This window comes from Procambarus clarkii, unplaced genomic scaffold (assembly GCF_040958095.1).
Source record: "Procambarus clarkii isolate CNS0578487 unplaced genomic scaffold, FALCON_Pclarkii_2.0 HiC_scaffold_95, whole genome shotgun sequence".
NCBI classification, from domain to species: Eukaryota; Metazoa; Arthropoda; class Malacostraca; order Decapoda; family Cambaridae; genus Procambarus; species Procambarus clarkii.
This window is the reverse complement of record NW_027189128.1, coordinates 3,043,208-3,062,411: the sequence shown is the minus strand read 5'-3', so window position 1 is coordinate 3,062,411 and position 19,204 is coordinate 3,043,208. Positions and strand designations below refer to the sequence as shown.

The following is a 19,204-nucleotide window of genomic DNA, read 5'->3' as shown; positions in this document are numbered from 1 at the left end:
ATTTCTTGGACTCCGTTGAAGGTGTTATCTCTGAACTCCGCGATTTTTTCACATTCCATTATATAATGACGAAAAGTATTGCGAGTAGTTCCGCTGACAGAGTTTACATTTAGTTAAATCTACATCTGCAGATGTTTCAAACTCCCAGAGGTACTTGTAGCCGAGCTAAGCCTATCAGTGGTAACATCGAGAAGTCTTCTTACCTTATTGGATGACCCATAGACGTGCGGTTCTTCCTGCATAATAGAATAATGATAGATGGAGCAACTGGTGTGAATTTCACTTTGCCTCAGGTCTAAAAGATTTTTTTTATGTTCCCGGAATATTACTGCCCTCAGGCTGCTCAAAGGCAGTCCAAGATGGTAATCAATTCCTTCTTTATGAGCAAACGCTTTGGCTAGCTCATCAGTTTTATCATGCATTCGGAGACCAATATGGAAGAGAGACTAACTAATTAAAAAAAAAATCAGGATACAACATAGTCGCCAGGCAGGTTTGGATGGCCATGATCCAAGGTTGTACTCGCTAGGCAGGTTTGGATCGTCATGATCCAAGGATGTACTCTCTAGGCAGGTTTGGATGGCCACGATGCAAGAATGTACTCGCCAGGCAGGTTTGGATGGTCACGGCACAAAGATGTACTCGCCAGACAGGCTGGGATGATCATGATGCAAAACTGTACTATTTATGGATGGTCATGGTACAAAGAGGAACTTGATTCAAAGAAATGTTCAAATTATCCCAGAAATAAAGACTTTAATAAAATGCATAACTTATTGCATTTTAATGCGTTATGCATTTTCAATTGATATACAAATTTGATTTTAATTGCAATATTTTATCTCTTTTTCTTTTACAGTGAAAACATTGTTAAGAGCAACAGCAGTATCTGATGAGTACAGCAGCTGTAGCAAGACCAAGCGACAGAGCAGTGCCTGAGAACAGCAGCAGCATCACAGGAAGAAGCTGCACATCTATAAGTACTCTACAGCAGCAGCAGCAGTTGTGGCCAGAGCGAAAGATGAGTCACCACCACCACAATGGCCACAGGAAACAACACAACAAGAAAGTCAGGATTAACAGGGCGAGGAAGAGGCAGAGTTTGGTGACGACTTCTGCTGTGTTGCGGCTGTTTATTGTGATGGCTGCTACGGTGTCTCATGTCCACACCCTGGCTCTCCCGGCCCCTGCTGACTCTCTGCCTCCCCCGGCACCGGCTGATACTCTGCCTCTCCCGGTCCCTGCTGACACTCTGGCTCTCCAGGCCCCTGCTGACACTCTGGCTCTCCCGGCCCCTGCTGACACCCTGCCTCTCCCGGTCCCTGCTGACACTCTGGCTCTCCCGGTCCCTGCTGACACTCTGGCTCTCCCGGTCCCTGCTGACACTCTGGCTCTCCAGGCCCCTGCTGACACTCTGGCTCTCCCGGCCCCTGCTGACACCGAGCTTGATAATATGGTGCCTGATGGCACAGTACCTGATGGCATGGTGACTGTTGACATGGTTCCTACTAACACTCTGCCTGTTGGCACGGTGCTTGCTGATATCCTGCCGGTTGAAACTTTATCTACTGACCATCAGCCTGCTAACATGGCACCTGCTGATACTGCATCAACTACTTCAGCACGAGTTGACCAAATACTAATAGATTCAGCATCTGATGACTCATCACCTGCTGACCCATCACCTGCTGATCCATCACCTGCTGACTCATCGCCTGCTGATCCATCATCTGGTGACCCATCACCTGCTGATCCATCACCTGCTGACTCATCGCCTGCTGATCCATCATCTGTTGACCCATCGCCTGCTGATCCATCATCTGGTGACCCATCACCTGCTGATCCATCACCTGCTGACCGGACAACTGCCTACCTGTTTCCATCTACTCTGCCCTCAACTTATCCAACTCGTCAAGGTATGTGTTATCATGTTATGAACAAGGCTGTTCTTCATAATTTAAAATAACAGAGGCTCATTAACGTAGGTGAAATTGCACACCAGATGAGAACAGATTACTTACAAAAGCACATGAGGCATGTTAAGTATGCAAATGAAAGTTTATGATTAAGTAAACAGTCAGCATATGCAAATTGACCAGGAGGCATGTAATGTGTTAAGTTTACATGGGGAATTGAATGTATTAGTTAATTCTTATTTGTGATGGCAGCATTTTGAAATGTTAGTACCTAATTTGGAATAACATACAAATCCTGTTATATGTCTATGTAATAACGTATCAAGAAACTAGGCTAATGTCTTGATATGCTTCATGCATTAGGTTGTAGTTTTTCTTGTGATTCACAGAGATTAGTGTAATAGATCATAAGCAGTTTGTAAGCATAGTTACCATACCTTAAGAGTTATAAAGTAATTGAAGAGAGGTGCCCTATGTCCATATAGCTTTAATTTAATGATCGACAGAGTTGTCATGAAATTTCATACACCAGCTGAAGGTGCAATTCTGCTACATTTCCAGCTGTGGTTTAAAGGGACGGATGTATACCACTGATTTCAGAAATATTATACTTTGTAACGGGTTTTTCGTGGGTGCCAATATACTACATACCTGGAGATGTTTCATTGTTATTAGGTATATATAATACATGCTATGTTACCTGTTATTTTAGCTACACGTGTCTGTTAAAGTATACTTGGCTACACGGAGTGAGAAAGCTAGCAACTTTACTGCCTCCCAAAGTTGAAAGTCAGTTTGTCTATTGATGTAGTAGATATAGAACATGTACTACTGGGCAACTACTCCAACAATTAATTACCCTTTTTGCCTTTAAGTTAAAAAATTGTTTTAGGGTCAAGTATTCAATAAGTGGGTTACAATTTAAGATAAAAATATTTCCACTGTTTTATATAAAGTAATAAAATTTTTATTGTCAATAAAAATTTGAGAAACTGCATAAGTGACAAAAATCTTGTAAACTCTTTCTATAAGTTTCTAATGAGGGAAAGATTTTTTCACATGGTAGGGAGAAATAACAGGTAGAGTAAGCTTTACCATTAAATACTATCAACACAATACAATATCTTGAATTTGGAAATTTTAACACCAGAACGATAGCTAAGTTAATAAAATAAAGTCAACAATTGAATCGCGACAAACACGATTTGTATTATTTGAAATTTAAAGCAGTCTGATCTTTCCACATTTGACACAATTCAATGCTGCACAATAATCACAATTATGAGCACATTAAATTTATTATCAAACTATAAAGAATTATGTTATCAAGATAATTATTAATAAGTTATTAATAGTAATATTATTAATAATTATTTACCATTTACCACTGAATATGTAAATATAGAAAATGTTAAGGAATGGGAGCTTGCTGCTCCAAAATTACATCGGAATTTGACATAGAGTTACTTAGGCCAAAAACTGAACACTATAAATCGTAGCGGCTGGCAAAATGTTCGTACTCTGTTTTCTGTTAGTGGGTCCTCGTGTAGGGTAATTTCAGGTAATTTAGTACATCAGTTTAGAACGTTAGAAACGTATGAGAAAATGGGCTGGAGCAGCGAGCAGCCCTTCGCCTGCATCATATGGATACTTAAATCCCTGTTATTGGGTCGGTATAAGAGGGATTGACTGAACACTTTACCTCTCTCCCTAATATTAACTTGATATACTTATGCAACTACAATGCTCTTCACCTGACAATTTATAATCATTACTGACTATGGCTTGAAGTTTGAGTTAAAGAGGCAGAAAGGGACCTCAGGAATCCTCAAGTTGTGCCTTCGGCCTGTAATCTGACGTTACAGTGATTGTCAGTTAAGTATAACATCTCTATCTCTATGCACATATTATCTGGATCCATTTATTCATGTATAATTATATATTCAGATGATGAGTCATAATAACGTGGCTGAAAAATGTTGACCAAACCACTTACTAGAAATTTAAGCGACGACGACATTTCGGTCCGTCCTGGAACCTTATCAAGTCGATTGTGATGAGACGCGTGAGGCAAGGGCATTAAGTAGGCAAGAGAGAAATGAGAAGATGGAAATCTTAGAGGAAGATAAGAGCAAGGCGAAAGGTACGGAAGGTAAGGTGTAATAATAGGAATAAGAGAGGGATCGTAAGAGAAAGAAAAACAAAGATAAAAGGAAGGGTAGGATTATGTTAGGTCACGTTTGTTAGAAAATGTAGACCATTTGAGTACATACTGTGAAAGGGAAGCGTCAACAACAACAAAGCCAGGACTAGGTTGTGTATCAGAGCCGATTCGACAAGACGGCGTCTGTGTAGAGGTAGGAAAGGTTATTTTAGAGGAAGACCAATGAATAGGATGATTAGGATCTCTAACATGACAGAAGAGAATATTGTTTGTGTCTGCGGACTTAACTCTTCTTTTGTGTTCGTTTTGTCTGTCATTTAGTGTTCGGCCAGTTTCACCAATGTATTGGAGACGACAAAACGAACAGCGAATAGAGTAGACACCAGCAGCATTAGAAGCAGGAGGAGCAGTGTGAACTAGATTGCTACGAAGAGTGTTAGTTTGTCGAAAGACGAGCTTTATGTCAAGAGGACGAAAGGTATTAGTAGGAGTTTTGAGTTCAGAAATGAAGGGAAGGCAGAGCAGTGCTAATTGTGTCGGAAGTAGGTTTAGGATGAAAGAAATTTCGTTTAGCTGGAAAATAGACAGTTGATAAAATAAAACGGGTAACCTAGGCGAGAGAATGATTTGTAGATAAAGGAAATTTCAGAATCAAGAACCTGAAGATCGCTGATGCGTAGAGCGCGGAGGAAGAGAAACAAGAATATTTTTCTGAAGAGGATGATGGTAGGAAAGGAAATGAATGTACTTGAAAATGGTCCAGGCCGGACAGAAACGTCGTCGTCCCTTCAATTTCTAGTGTGTGATTTGGTCAACATAATTATATATTCTTACTCAAATGCTGGCTACATAGTATAACATCAACCAAACACTGGTAGTGATCTGTTCACACTTGTATGTCTACATAACTTTATTGTGCAATTAGGGCAGACCTTAATAATTTAAAATTCAAATCCCAGTGTACTGATGGAAATTCCCTGATGAAATGATAATTAACGTTAAGCAATAAACTCACTTGTAGGTCTCCGATTCTCGTACATTATATATGAGAATGTATAGTCTTCAACACAATAATGCCTGTAACCTCTTCACTTTCAAACTATGTATTATAGTATTGGATTAACCACTCTGAAAAAACTCATTAACTTTGATATTTGGGATTACGGAGCATTTTGGTTTCAAATTTCCATTTACATGATACACATGAGCAATGTAAAAATTTTCCATTTGTCCCATTTTACATTCCATGCGGTTGTGATCCATGAGTCTTTCAATTTTTACCGAGTCCTCAGTACTTCAGTTCACACATGAACTTCGTATCGACTGTGCATTCCCTCTCCTCGACGTATACGTCAAGACCAGAGACGCCATCTTTACTACTGACGTCTACACGACACCAACAATCAGCTGTGTGTGTGTGTGTGTGGATGGCCTCAGTGAGTGACTACTGATACAAGAAAAGTGTGATGAACTCATATACACGTAAACCTCTCACCCACTGCAGAAACTGCACCCAGCGCACGAAGAATTGGAGAATATGGTACAAGCCCCAGTAAACTATGGATAAACAAAGAAGTGAACACCTGTATTACGAAGTATCTAAATAAATTGTACAACTCCACCCACACCAGCAGTCGCCCCCACGCAAGTTAGTCAGTAAACTAGCCCGACATTCAAGAAAATAGGCAAGCAGGCAGTCAGGCTGACAGGAAGGCAAGATAATAGGCCGGGAGACAGAAAGGCAGACAGAGGCAAGCGATCTGGAAGGCAGGCCATCAGGAAGGAAGACAGGCTTGCAGAATGGCCAAAAAGCAGGAGGTGAAGCAGAAAGACAATCAGGCTGGTAGGTTTGCAAAATGGCTGGCAAGTTGACAGGATGGCATGGAGTCTGGAAGGCAGGATTGCAAGCAGGCTGGGAGGCATGATTCAGGCGGGAAGGATGAGAGGCAGGTTGGCAGGACAGCAGATTAACTGGCAGGCGAGACATCCTGCAGACTGGCAGGAAGGCTGGCAGATTGGCTGACAGGCTGTGAGGCACACTGATATCATGGCAAGCAGTGTGTCATGACGGCAGGCAGGCTAGTAGTACGGCAGGTAAGCTGGCAGGCAGGCAGGCTGGCAGGAGAGAAGGAAGAACGGCAACAGGCTGGCAGGTCGGAAGACTGGTTGACAGGATGGTTGACAGGACGGCAGTAAGGTTGACAAGATGGCAGGAAAGTTGACAGGATTGCAGGCAATACAGCAGGTAGGCTGACAGGAAGGCATACAGGCTGGTAGGACGTCAGGTAGGAAGCTCAAAGATTGGCGATCAGTCTGTGAGACACGCTGGTATGATGGCAGGCAGGCTAGCAGGATGGTAGGCAGGATGGCAGGACTGCAGGCACACTTGCAGGAGGGTAAACAGGCTTTGATGGTCGACAGAACGGCAGGCAGTGTTGGAAATTTCCAACAGTTATTCTCATCTGTGGGGAAATCTGGCTCCAGTATAATACTAATAAAATGTATAATTTTAAATGTAAAATAATGATAAATTCTAAGATAGGTCGAAGGACCAGAATGAGTAATTAAATGAGAAAATCAGTGACTTATAGATCAATGATTATATAAATAAATTCTATTAATTAAGCAATGACTGTAAATTATATAATTCTAGAGTCAGCCTCCCATGACACATTTTGGGGGGTATTCTATAAGATTAATCTATGTGTAACATATATTATGCAATAATGATAATAATTATAATATGCACACACATAGGTAATGAGTAGAATATGTAATGCAAAATACTACTGCAATGCGAAAATTAATAATGCATAAATGGCAGTATCAGATATATAGATATATGTATATGGACTCTGAATAATAAGGTACTATCTACAATGAAAACTGTTAATGTCTCAGCTGTGACAGGGGACGTAGATGCAATCCACTGTACGCCAGGCTGGAAACAGTTTGAGATAGTGTTACTTAGCACACGTGAGGGTATGGCGGTCACACGCTTCCTCAGGAGTGTTGCACCATGCTGCAATAATGATAATTCCGTAATTTCCACCACAAACTAGTATTTACACACATATAAGTTAATATCTAAATATTTGGAGGGGAAAGAACTGCACTTACATGTTATTTTGGGTACGCCCGCAGAGTGACGACATGGCTACCTATATTTATCATATTTAAGAGTTCTATAAATATTAATAAAAGGTAAAATGCCTGCCGAACTGGTGTCCGTGATTCTGGTAAGCTGCGTCCTCAATCTGGCATCGAAGGATGTTCGGATGCCGGCTGGATGATGTTACGGCCCTCTCGGGACGCAACGGGGTCCTTACTCTGATGTTGTTAGAGGAAGATATATGTATCCGTTCCCGAGCCTGTAGTGGCTATCAAGGGATGAGATCCGTGACGCAAGTAACTTAAAGGGAGTAGGGAAAGAAAGCTAAGAACTTAATATTATAATTAACACCATCACCGTTTAAATATATAAAATTAATGAGTGCACAAGGGGGAGGGGTATTAACACTAAACAAGGGGATTATTCACAATCGTGGTCTTCTGCTAAAGACGCTGGTGCCACACCACTTGGTGCTGAGTCCTTGGTGCTTTCTTCATGGCCTCACGACGTGTCCTCTGAGAATGCCGAGCCTACCCGGGCCACAGGTCAGCCAAAACGTAGGTCCACTGGGGGCACCGTCGTGGAGGCCGTCAACCACACGTCCAGCTGGTCTGCTGGCAGGTACTGAGCCACCAAGGCTGGTACGGCCACTCCACGAACGATATAAGGGGTACGCCCTTGACAGGAGTCTCGTGTGATATCACAAATCACCCTCCTGTCCTCAATACCCCAGTGGATGATCGTCTCCAACAGTCGGTCCCAGGTAAATCCTTTCACTGCCACTCCACTGGCAGGCTAACACACCACAGTGTTCTTCCGGGGGGACGACGTCACAACAGCTGCAGCAAACTTCACAGTATGGAGACTGGCTGCCTCGGGTAGACTGACTCAATCTTCAACACAGCGGTCCCAGGTCGACTCTGTAAACAGACACGTCATCAATGACTGGGACACACTAGAACACCTTACTTACGGGCTCGGGCACAAACACCTGACGTATCCAGTCCATAGATGGCGCTGTCGTCGGAGCACCACCTCACCAGAGGTCAGGAGCGGCGGTGTTGAGCGCTGAACCAGACTGGAAACTGGTCCTCGAGGCCAGTACACGCTGTCCTCACTAGGTGTCGTCGTCCGTTTGGCGGGGGTTTCGGGAGCTGACCCACAGATGGCGTGTTTGTCACTGCTCCAGGCTCGGACGCTGGATCCGGGTTCGTAACAGATGAGCAGATTTTTCGGACCGCTTACGGAACACCATAACACCATGCTTCTTGCTGGTAATGGCGAGAGTCCTCTCTCTCCTCCTTCCCCAAAGTCGCGCATGCACAATAGCTCGCCGTGAGGATTCGAGCATAAATTACATTTATTTATTAACGCTAAATAGGGAAGGGGGCGTGTATGAACACTGTTGATGGTTCAGATAAATTCTCTATGTGGTGATGTTTAATTCTCACAGTGCACGTCAGTTAATGTAGACGGCACAAATAAAACAATACGGGCTTGGTGGTGGAAATGATGTTAGATTATGATATGATTTACTGGAACAGCGATTAAGCTGGGTAAAGAAATTCCAGTAAACTATTGTATACTAAAAGTAAACCTATTACTAAATTATTATTCCTAATAAAGGAAAGTAAATGGTTACATTGGTGTTAGATCTACAGGTATGTGGAAATTTTATCCCACGTGCGTGGCTGACGCAACACTACACAATTCTAGGAGAAATTACATAATGTTCCACTACCTAATACAGTAAATTCTACAATACTAAACTACGTATTAGTAGTGTTAGTCAATTATTACTCTTAATACAGGAAATACATCCTGTTGTATTAAGGATTATTAAATGAATAATAGATGTGTATAAAGCCTAATACAGGAAATACATCCTGTTGTATTAGGGATGAGAATAACTGTTGGAAATTTCCAACATCATCCCTAATACAATAGGATGTAATTCCTGTATACACACACTTCACACTCATTTACTAATCCTTAGTACAATGGGATGTATTTCCTGTACTAAACGAAATAATTAACTAACACTACCAATCCGTAGTTTAGTATCACAGAATTCATTGCATTAGGATGTGGAACATCATGTAATTTCTCCTAGAATTGTGGCAGTGTTGCGTCAGCCACCCACGGAGAATAAATTTCCACATATCTATAGATGTAATAGAAGTCCAACCATTTACTTACCTTTATGAAGGATAATTATTTAGTAATAGGTTTACTTTATTTAGTATACAACAGTTTACTGGAATTCCTTTACCAAGCTTGATAGCTGTTCCAGTAAATAATATTATAATCTAAAATGATTTCCACCTCCAAAGGATTGTCGTTTTATTTGTGCAGTCTACATTAACAGAGTAGCACTACGAGAAAATATATTACTACATGATGCATTTATATATGACGTAAATTTTCGTCATAAACACTTCCTTCCCTATTAAACTTCATATAATTAAATATAACTTATTCTCGGGGCCCCCACTGGGAGCTTTCGTGCATGCGCGTCCCGAGAGGGAAGGGAACTCTCGCCATTTTTGATCAACTGGCAGTACGGTGTTCCGAAGCGGTCCTTACAAATCCCACAATTTAGCAAGCATCCGTACATCATCGGCTTCAGATTGAGGACGCAGCTTACCAGAATCATGGACACCAGTTCGGCAGACATTTTTACCTTTTGTATTATTATTTTAAGCTCTAATAATAATTAATATAGATGCAATGTCGTGATGCTGCAGGTGATAAAATAAACCCCATGTAAGTGCTGTTTCTACCCCTCCAAATATTTAGATATTGCATATATGTGTGTGAATACTAATTTGGAGGGGAAATTATGGTAGTTAATTATTGCAGCCTGGGGCAAAACTACTGAGAAACCGTGTGACTGTCATATACTCACGTGTTCCAAGGATCACTATCTCTAGCTGTTCCCAAACTGTTGTAGAGACTGGACTCCACCTTCGTCTCTCTGTCACAGCTGAGATTTAATCAGTTTTCATTGAAGATAGTACCTTTTAATTATTGAGAGTCAATACATACTATATTGCATTGATTACTTATTAATCTTTATCATGCAGTAGTATTTTTGCATTACAAGTTTTATCATTATCTATGTGTGTACATATTGTCATTATTATTATCATATAATATATGTTGCAAGGAGATTAAACTCATAGAATACCTCCAAGATGTGTCATGGGAAGCTGGTTCTAGATTGTATAGAATTTACTTACTGCAGAATAGAATATTAGAATTTATTACATATAATCATAGAGATCAATAAGTCACTGGTTCTCTCATTTATCAACGCATTCTGGTCCTTCGAGCTATCTTAGAATTATTATTATTTGTATTTAAGAATTATACACTTTATCAGTATTAAACTAAAGCCGGATTTCCCCTCAGGCAGGCTGACATGAGGTCAGGGAAGCTGGCAGACTGGTAAGATGGCAGGCAGGACGGCAGACAAGTTAGCAGACTGGCAGGCTGAATTGCAGCCAGGATGGCAGGACGGAAATTAGGCTAACCTGCTTAATGTCTGTCCTAATATCAGGCTATTTAGCAGGATGGCAGACAGGCTGGCAGGACGACAGGCAGGATGGGAGAACGGCAAACAGGATGGCAGGCAGACATGTAGGTAGGCTGCCAGAACGGCAGACAGGCTGGCAGGCAGGCTGGTAGGATGGTAGGCAGAACAGTAGGTAAGCTGGCAGACAGACTGGTAGGTAGGCCGACAGGAAGGCAGGCTAGCTGACTGGTAGGTTGGGAAAGGTGGGAGGTGGGCAGATAGGAGGCAGCCTTGAGTTAAGATGGTCAGTAACAATAAGTGGTTTATCTGGTTGTGTCTGAGCCTTAAATATGTGATGGAGGAATTGTTAAACAGAGCAGTATGTATGGAGTAGTTTGGAACCCTAAAGACATGTTGCATTTTTATCAGATTAATAATTGCAACTAACTCTAGCAAGCTAGAGTATCAAAACCTTTAGTCAGACCCACCTCTTCAAATGGGCACCTTTAGTCAGACCCACCACTTCCCATGGACACCTTTAGTCACACCCACCTCTTCCCATGGACACCTTTAGTCAGACCCACCACTTCCCATGGGCTCCTTAAGTCAGACCCACCTCTTCCCATGGACACCTTAAGTCAGACCCACCTCTTCCCATGGACACCTTTAGTCAGACCCACCTCTTCCCATGGACACCTTAAGTCAGACCCACCTCTTCCCATGGACCTTTAGTCAGACCCACCTCTTCCCATGGACACCTTAAGTCAGACCCACCTCTTCCCATGGACACCTTTAGTCAGACCCACCTCTTTCCATGGACACCTTTAGTCAGACCCACCACTTCCCATGGACACCTTTAGTCAGACCCACCTCTTCCAATGGACACCTTAAGTCAGACCCACCTCTTCCCATAGACACCTTTAGTCAGACCCACCTCTTCCCATGGACACCTTTAGTCAGACCCACCTCTTCCCATGGACACCTTTAGTCAGACCCACCTCTTCCCATGGACACCTTTAGTCAGACCCACCTCTTCCCATGGACACCTTTAGTCAGACCCACCTCTTCCCATGGACACCTTTAGTCAGACCCACCTCTTCCCATGGACACCTTTAGTCAGACCCACCTCTTCCCATGGACACTTTTAGTCAGACCCACCTCTTCCCATGGGCACCTTTAGTCAGACCCACCTCTTCCCATGAACACCTTTAGTCAGACCCACCTCTTCCCATGAACACCTTTAGTCAGACCCACCTCTTCCCATGGACACCTTTAGTCAGACCCACCTCTTCCCATGGACCTTTAGTCAGACCCACCTCTTCCCATGGACACCTTTAGTCAGACCCACCACTTCCCCTGGACACCTTTAGTCAGACCCACCTCTTCCCATGGACACCAAGGAAGACCTGTGGGAATTTACTTATGAGAGCAATATTTAATAAGTTTAATTTTATATGAATAATTATTTTAAATTTTGGTTAATTATATATTTAATTACATTATAAATTTATTTTATTAAAAGTAGTGGACTGAATCAGTCTGCACAACTGATTCCTTACACACTTGGGGGGGGGGGATTATATTTAAACCATAAATAACTAATCTTAAAAAAATCTGTTAATTAAGTTTAGAATTTGGATTTAAGGCGTTGCTTTGTTATACGGTTTTGCTCTCAGTCTGGACGCCAGCCTGCCTACAATATACATTGCAGTAATGCATAGAAAATTTATTGAATTATTAAATCACGAATTAGGGTGATTTATTATCGGGAATACTTACCCATCAGTGCTGGTTGATCATGCCACATAACCATATCAGGCTGGTAAACTAAGAAGGGCCCCTCTCTATAACTTTATCAGAAATGGAACAAGGCACTTCCCTTATTGTAGAAGAGGTCAATCAGCGGAGTGTACCATAGAGCCTTAATACTCTTCAAAACTCCAGCCCTGCATCAAGTGTACTCACCTAATTGTGCTTGCGGGGGTTGAGCTTTGGCTCTATGGTCCCACCTCTCAACTGTCAATCAACTGATGTACAGATTCCTGAGTGTACTGGGCTCTATCATATCTACGTTTAAAACTCTGTATGGAGTCAGCCTCTACCACATCTACTCTAACACTGAAAAAGTTTTTTTTAACGTCCCTGTGGCTCATTTGGGTACCCAGTTTCCACCTATGTCCCCTTGTTCGCGTACCACCCGTTTTAAAAAGTTTATCTTTATCTACCTTGTTAATCCTCTGAGAATTTTGTAGGTAGTGATCATGTCTCACCTTACTCTTCTGTCTTCTAATGTCGTGAGGTGCATTTCTCTCAGCCGCAGATGTCATTCTTTTGATGTGGGCTTCGGGAGACAGGGTTGGTGTGATATCAACTCCTAGATCCATCTCTCTCTCTGTCCGTTTCATGAAGGACTTCATCTCCCATTCTATATCCTGTGTCTGGCCTCCTGTTTCTACGGCCTAGTTTCATTACCTTACATTTACTCGGGTTGAACTTTAGTAGCCATTTGTTGCACCATTCATGCAGTCTGTCTAGGTCATCTTTTAGTCTCATACTGTCTTCCATCGTCTTAATCCTCTTCATAATATTTGCATCATCAGCAAACGATGAGAGGAATGATTCTATACCTTCTGGGAGATCATTGACATATATAAGAAACAAGTATGGGTCCAAGGACTGAACTCTGCGGGACCCCACTGCTGACGTCTCGCCAATCTGAGACCTCACCCCACACAGTGACTCGCTGTCTTCTGATACTTAGGTACTCGCTTAGAGTGTGTTCCGTTTGGGTTAAGTGTAATATGGCGAGTCTCCTTTCTCAGTCAAGGAGCGCTCTTGCCCATATATATTGTATCACAATCCCAGAGGAGAGGTATTTAAATTTTACTTTCTTTAAAATGATTTCAGCTTTTATTTATTTTGTTAATTTATGCTGAAAACCGTAACCAGACTCTATGAATTAAATATTTATGTATAGACACAAATACGCTCTGTACTCTACATGTTTGTGACGTGGCGGTCACATTTTCTCCACAATGAGTGGAGGAATTATTTACATTTCTTCCTATTGAAGATAAACTTAACTTTAATTTTTTTTATGGTTCAACAGAAACTTTTATGGTTCTACACAGCAACAGAAACTATCTTTTCCTGATGTATATTTAGTTAGGTAAACTATAATAACTATAAGTAAATATTGTGTGGGAAATTTCCCACATTATTCCAGGGAAAAGAAACATGGATCGGAACCCACTGTTTAGGAATGGCCGAACACTTCATTACTCATTTTCAGATTTTTTTATATATTGTTTTAATTTTACTGTGCACTCCTGTGCAGCAATACGTACAGGATGGACGTCCAGTATTGGAGGTCTCTTGGCGACTTCTTCTCCAGCCAACTCCAGTGGTACTAACTTTTACAATGTCTTGAGGCTAGTGGTGCCTTTGCACTTTACTTTTACTATCGTCAAGGTACCCTGGCTGTGTGGGTGAACACAAACAATACAAGCTATAAGCCACTCTGAACGTGCGGCTGTTGCAGTCCATTAGAACAACATCGCCATGGTTGTACGTGAATTCGGTTATAGGGGTTGGTAGCCCCAATGCGATACTCACGCAGAGCAGTTAATTCTTCCTTGTCCAAAATTCATTCGACCGACTGATTACCTGTGACAGGTGTTTATAACTCCGAGGTAAACCATTTTCCCCAACGTTTGAAGGATCTTTACGTTCTTCATCAGTGAGGGAGGCAATAGGGGGTGACAGATCCTCCATACATCAGATAAGATGGACCAACAGGCTCGTGTTGTGAGTTGTCGTCAGAGAGGTAAGTCAGTGGTCGGTTATTGACTCGGGAATTAATTTCTGTGACAACGGATTGGAGTTCATGGAGATCTATTTTCTGGTAGTGCAAAGTGTTTTCCTTAGACAGCGTTTCACTGTCCCTACTATCCTCTCATAGAACACCCGTGCCACAGTGTTCTGGGTGGTAAAATTGCCAGTATCACTGCCATTGATTCAGGGCAGTCTGAACAAGTGGGTGGTGCAAGACCTTCAATAGGCATGCTTCACCATTCACCAAGGTGGACCCGTTATCGGGTACCATCAACTTGGGGCAGGATCTACATACAGCAAACCTGTGGAAGGCCTGGATGAATGATTCAACATTTATTGGGGAGTCACTTCCTGGTGAGCTCCTCGAGTGGTGGCACAAGTATAAATGCCTTAACAGCCTTAATGTAAGCCTTATCAGGGACTTTATCCCTGGTGCCTGTTAGGATAATAGCTCCTGTGATGTCTACCACAGTGGTCTCAAAAGGATGAAGGTGCAGTTCTCGGTCCCTTGGATGTGGTGGAGGTCCAGGGAAAGGACACACCGAGCATCGCACCTCAGGCAAACAGGATTTAAGAATTGCAAGATTTAAGAATTGGGTTAACAGTTTGGGAACCTTAGGGAAGCCAGTGCCCTATGATAGACTGCGCAGTGGTCGTGAAAGTAAAGCACAAGCAATCTACTTATTTAAAGATTATGGGGAGGAACTGAGGTTGTTTACTTCAAGATCAACGTCTGTGTGCTGTAATCTTCCCCCGCAATGCAGAACGTTCTGATCAATCCAGAGACTTAAGTCATTTATATTTTTTGGTGAGAAGTTTCATAGTCCTCACTCTAGGTTTACACTTGTGCATGTTTGACCCAGTACTTAGGAGCACCTTGTGCTCCTAATGTATCTACTTGTGCTTGATACCTACTTTCTGCAAGAAATCAAACACATTTTGGGTTATACTGAGTATTTTATTCAGAGCAGAGCACTGAGTACAGTCAATTACTAAAGTCAAGTGAGGCTTGGGATCTCAGTGAGAACAGTGACATTGGTCACTATGACTTGTGACTTTTGTTCGGGCCACTTGTAAATGACTATCAACTGAAGCCCATGGAACCACATCTAGGCTTTAGTTATTTGCCTTAATGTCAGTCCTCTAGATAGATTATCAGCTGGTTTCTCTTTAGTTGGGACTATCAGAGTTTATATCCAAATGATAAATCTGTAATTGCTTTTGAGTTGTTACTGACATTTTGCTCTTATAGTTGCATTTCAATTGCAGTACCGCTTCATTATCTGGCCACACCACAGTTTGTTGGATGTGGATGTTTATTAATGTTTTCTGAAGATTTCCTTTATACATCTTCTGAAGATTTAAGATGAAGATCAGAAGAACCGACACCATTTACAAACCTTTAATACAGTATTCAGTTAATATTGCTGCTGTTTTTGTACTAACAAATTCATTCAAAGAAACGAGATTGCTGTGGAATTTTCCGCGAGAAAAACGAGATATCACTGCCACGTCGCAATTAAATTTGCCAGCTAATAATAATGTGAATCACTTTAAACACCAGTCTATGCATTAGAATTAAGGAAAAGTATTCTATATGACTGGATCAAATATAATTACTAAAAAAACTAAAGTTTGCCTCCCATTGTCAATAAAAGAACATTATAGGAACTGGCGAGAGAGATACGTCTCTCAAGCCGGGAAGGAGGCAAACGCCGTTAATTTTAACATCAACACCCCCTCCCCGCTCAGCTCGTTGTCGCCGTGTGGGGGCTTAGTGGGCGGCTGCCGGAGTGTGATGCTCCTTGGGACAGTCCTCTGTCCTTTTCTAGCCTTGTGCTCCTGCTGCCGTCCTCTCCAATTCTGCTGGGCATCTTTTCCTTCTGTTTCGTTTTTCTCCCCCCTCTTCTCCTATCTGCTTGCCGTTTCCTGCCGACCTTTTGCTCGTTCTGGTTCTTCCCTTGGACTTCTTCTATTTTGACGCCCGGGTGCTTGAGGAGGCATACTCTTGTACCCGTAGAACTGCAGTACCCGACGTCGAGAGCGAGGGGAACCTTTTATTGTCAATCCCCACTTCGTCACTGAACCCGATCTCGACGGACTGTCGGTTTCTTAAGGTGGCGTTTGTGGGGCGTATACTCACGACGCACCCCTAGGAGGCCCCGACAAGATCGGCGATAGCTTCTTGTTGGGTGTCCTGCCTCTAATTGTGGCTCCATGGTGGGTGTGGGGGCACATTCGTGAATGAATTCTTCTTTTCGTCAAGATGATAACCCCTGTTTCGGCTTCTTCTGGTTTACCTTCTCAGGCTCGTGGGGTGGGCGACCAAGCCCCCGAGTCGGTCCGTATTGGAAGACCGGGCTCTGTAGCCTCCGCTGCATTGGGCCCCGACCTTGCTCCTCCTTTGGCCTCTCTGACTCCTTCCCCTGGCTCCCCTCCCTCTGTGGTTGGGTCGAGCCCCAAGCCCCCAGTGGTGACTACCTCGTCCCCTGGCGCGGCTCCTTCTCTAGTTGTAACTACTGCGCCTTTTAACCCCTCTCTCTCTGGGGGTTCTCACCGCCGTCCTCGTCACGGCCGCCCTCGCTCGATTCCTTCCAGTTCTGCTACCTATCAAGCCTTGTTTGGTCCCGCTTCGTGGGCCAAATATTTTGATCTCCTCCCTCTTGATTCTGCGCCTCCTGACGATTTCTCCCTCCATCGACATCTCATTGATTCCGTAGATGCCTCCATTACTTTCAACCCCACTCGTCTCGGTACACGTGTCGTTGCTGCTCCTTCTCAGGATGCTGCTTCCCGCTTGGCTGCCTTATCCTGCCTTGGCGAGACCCCCGTTCGGGTCTCGAAGAACGCTCAGTTGAATGCCAGTGTTGGCACTATTTTGCTCCCGCCCCATGTTGCGACCGGTGTTCGGGACCTGCGCGACTGCCACGACGATATTCGACATATCCTCGCTGCCCAGGGCCATTCTATTCTCCAGGTGGACACGTTTACTCGTCCCCCTCGTGGTAGTCGCCGTCAGCCCCTCCGGGTTGTGAAGATTACCTTTGATGGTAGGACCCTTCCACCCTCTGTCATTCTTGCTGGTGCCAGGTGCTCTGTCCAGGAGTACATTCCTTCTCCTCGGCTCTGCAACAAGTGCTGGAGGTTTGGGCATGGTGCCCTCCGCTGCTCCGGGACTGTCTCTCTCTGTCCTTTGTGTGGTGGCGAAGGTCACTCTAAGTCGGAGTGCGCTTCTCCCCAGGCTCGTTGCCTCAACTGCGGTGAGGCCCATCCTACCTTCTCCCGTGCGTGTGTCCATTACAAGCTTGAGGCAGCCGTCTTCAACTTGAAGCACCGGGAGCGTTTATCTTTTCCTGAGGCGAGGCGCCAGGTTCGCCGGCTCCCGCCTTATGCTAATATCTCTCATGCTCGCGTGTTGCGCTCTTCCTCTCCTCGTCCTTCCCGCCTTCCTCAGACTCACAACCGTTTCCGGGCCTTGGACCCTGATGCGCCCACTGCCCCCTCCTCTGTCCCTTTGGGTTCTCTCCCGAAGGATCCTCCTCCTGGTCCTCTGTCTGGGGTTCCCCTTCCTTCTACCCGGTCTGTCGTGTCTTCTGTGTCTTCTTCCTCGTCCCCCTCCGATCCTCCTTCCCATCCTCTTCCTCCATCTATCGGCTCTCCCCACCGCCTGTCGGTGCGGGCGGATGTCCATCGCTCTCCTAACGGCCGTCGTGTGTGCTCTTGTTCGGCTTCTCCTGTTGAGACACTGGAATCCGTTGCCCGGTACGTAGTTGCTGGGACACCGGTCTCTTTAAGTCAGAAGCGTAAGCGTGGCTCCTCTCCTTCCTCTTCCCCGGCGGGTAAGAAGGCTTCGCATTCTTCCTCAGCTCCTCCTTCTGGCTCTGTTGCTCCTTCCCCTCCCGTTTCAGTGCTTGCGCCCCCTGTTCCTGCTATGGAGGTTTCTTTGGCCCCTGCTTCCTTTTCGGTTGCTGCTCTTGCTGGGGTGCGCTCCCCTCTTTCTACTCCCCCTCTTCCTGCTGCTGTCCTTGACTGCTCCTCTCCGTTGTCTCCTCCTCTTCCTCCTCCTCCTCCTCCTCCTCCTCCTCCGGACCCTGCCCGCCCACCTCTGATCTGTTCTCCCGTTTCCTTCCCTCCGTCTTTGCTCAGTTTACCCATGCCCCCTAACCCTGACTTTGCTGACCCTGATCCCGACCCTGATATTCTTTAACGTGCTCTGTTGCTCTTTCGCCTTTGTTTCTTCCTTGTTCTCTGTTTTTGTCCTTTCTCTTCTCGTCGTTGTCCATTCTTCAATGGAACGTTCGAGGTTATTACGCCAATTTCCTCGAACTCCAACTTCTGATTTCGCGGTTTTCGCCCCTTTGTGTCTGTCTCCAGGAGCCAATGCTTGGTGCTCGTCCTGGTCGTTTTCGTGGCTATTCCTTTCTCTCCCCCCCCCCAGCCATTGCTGGGGCTTCTAATTCTTCTGCTCTCTTGATTCGGGCTGATGTTCCCTTTGTTCCTTTACTTTTTCCTTCGCCTCTCCATTGTTCTGCTGCTCGTATCTTTGTGGGGAAATGGTACACAGTTTGTTCCATTTATCTCCCCCCGAGTGTCCCGCTCTCTCTTCCTGATTTGAAACACCTCCTAGACTCCTTGCCGGAGCCTGTGCTCCTGCTGGGTGA

The 19,204-nt window shown here is 44.1% G+C and overlaps 1 protein-coding gene across 1 annotated transcript in view; it reads left to right on the top strand.

Annotated features, from left to right (window-relative positions):
* LOC138360095 (uncharacterized) overlaps window positions 1-19,204 on the top strand; it is a 157,184-nt gene that overhangs the window by 67,721 nt on the left and 70,259 nt on the right. Inside the window, exon 2 of the mRNA XM_069320036.1 lies at window positions 860-1,916. Coding sequence (XP_069176137.1) covers window positions 893-1,916 — 1,024 coding nt within the window. The 5' untranslated portion in view covers window positions 860-892. The remainder of the gene's footprint in view (window positions 1-859; window positions 1,917-19,204) is intronic.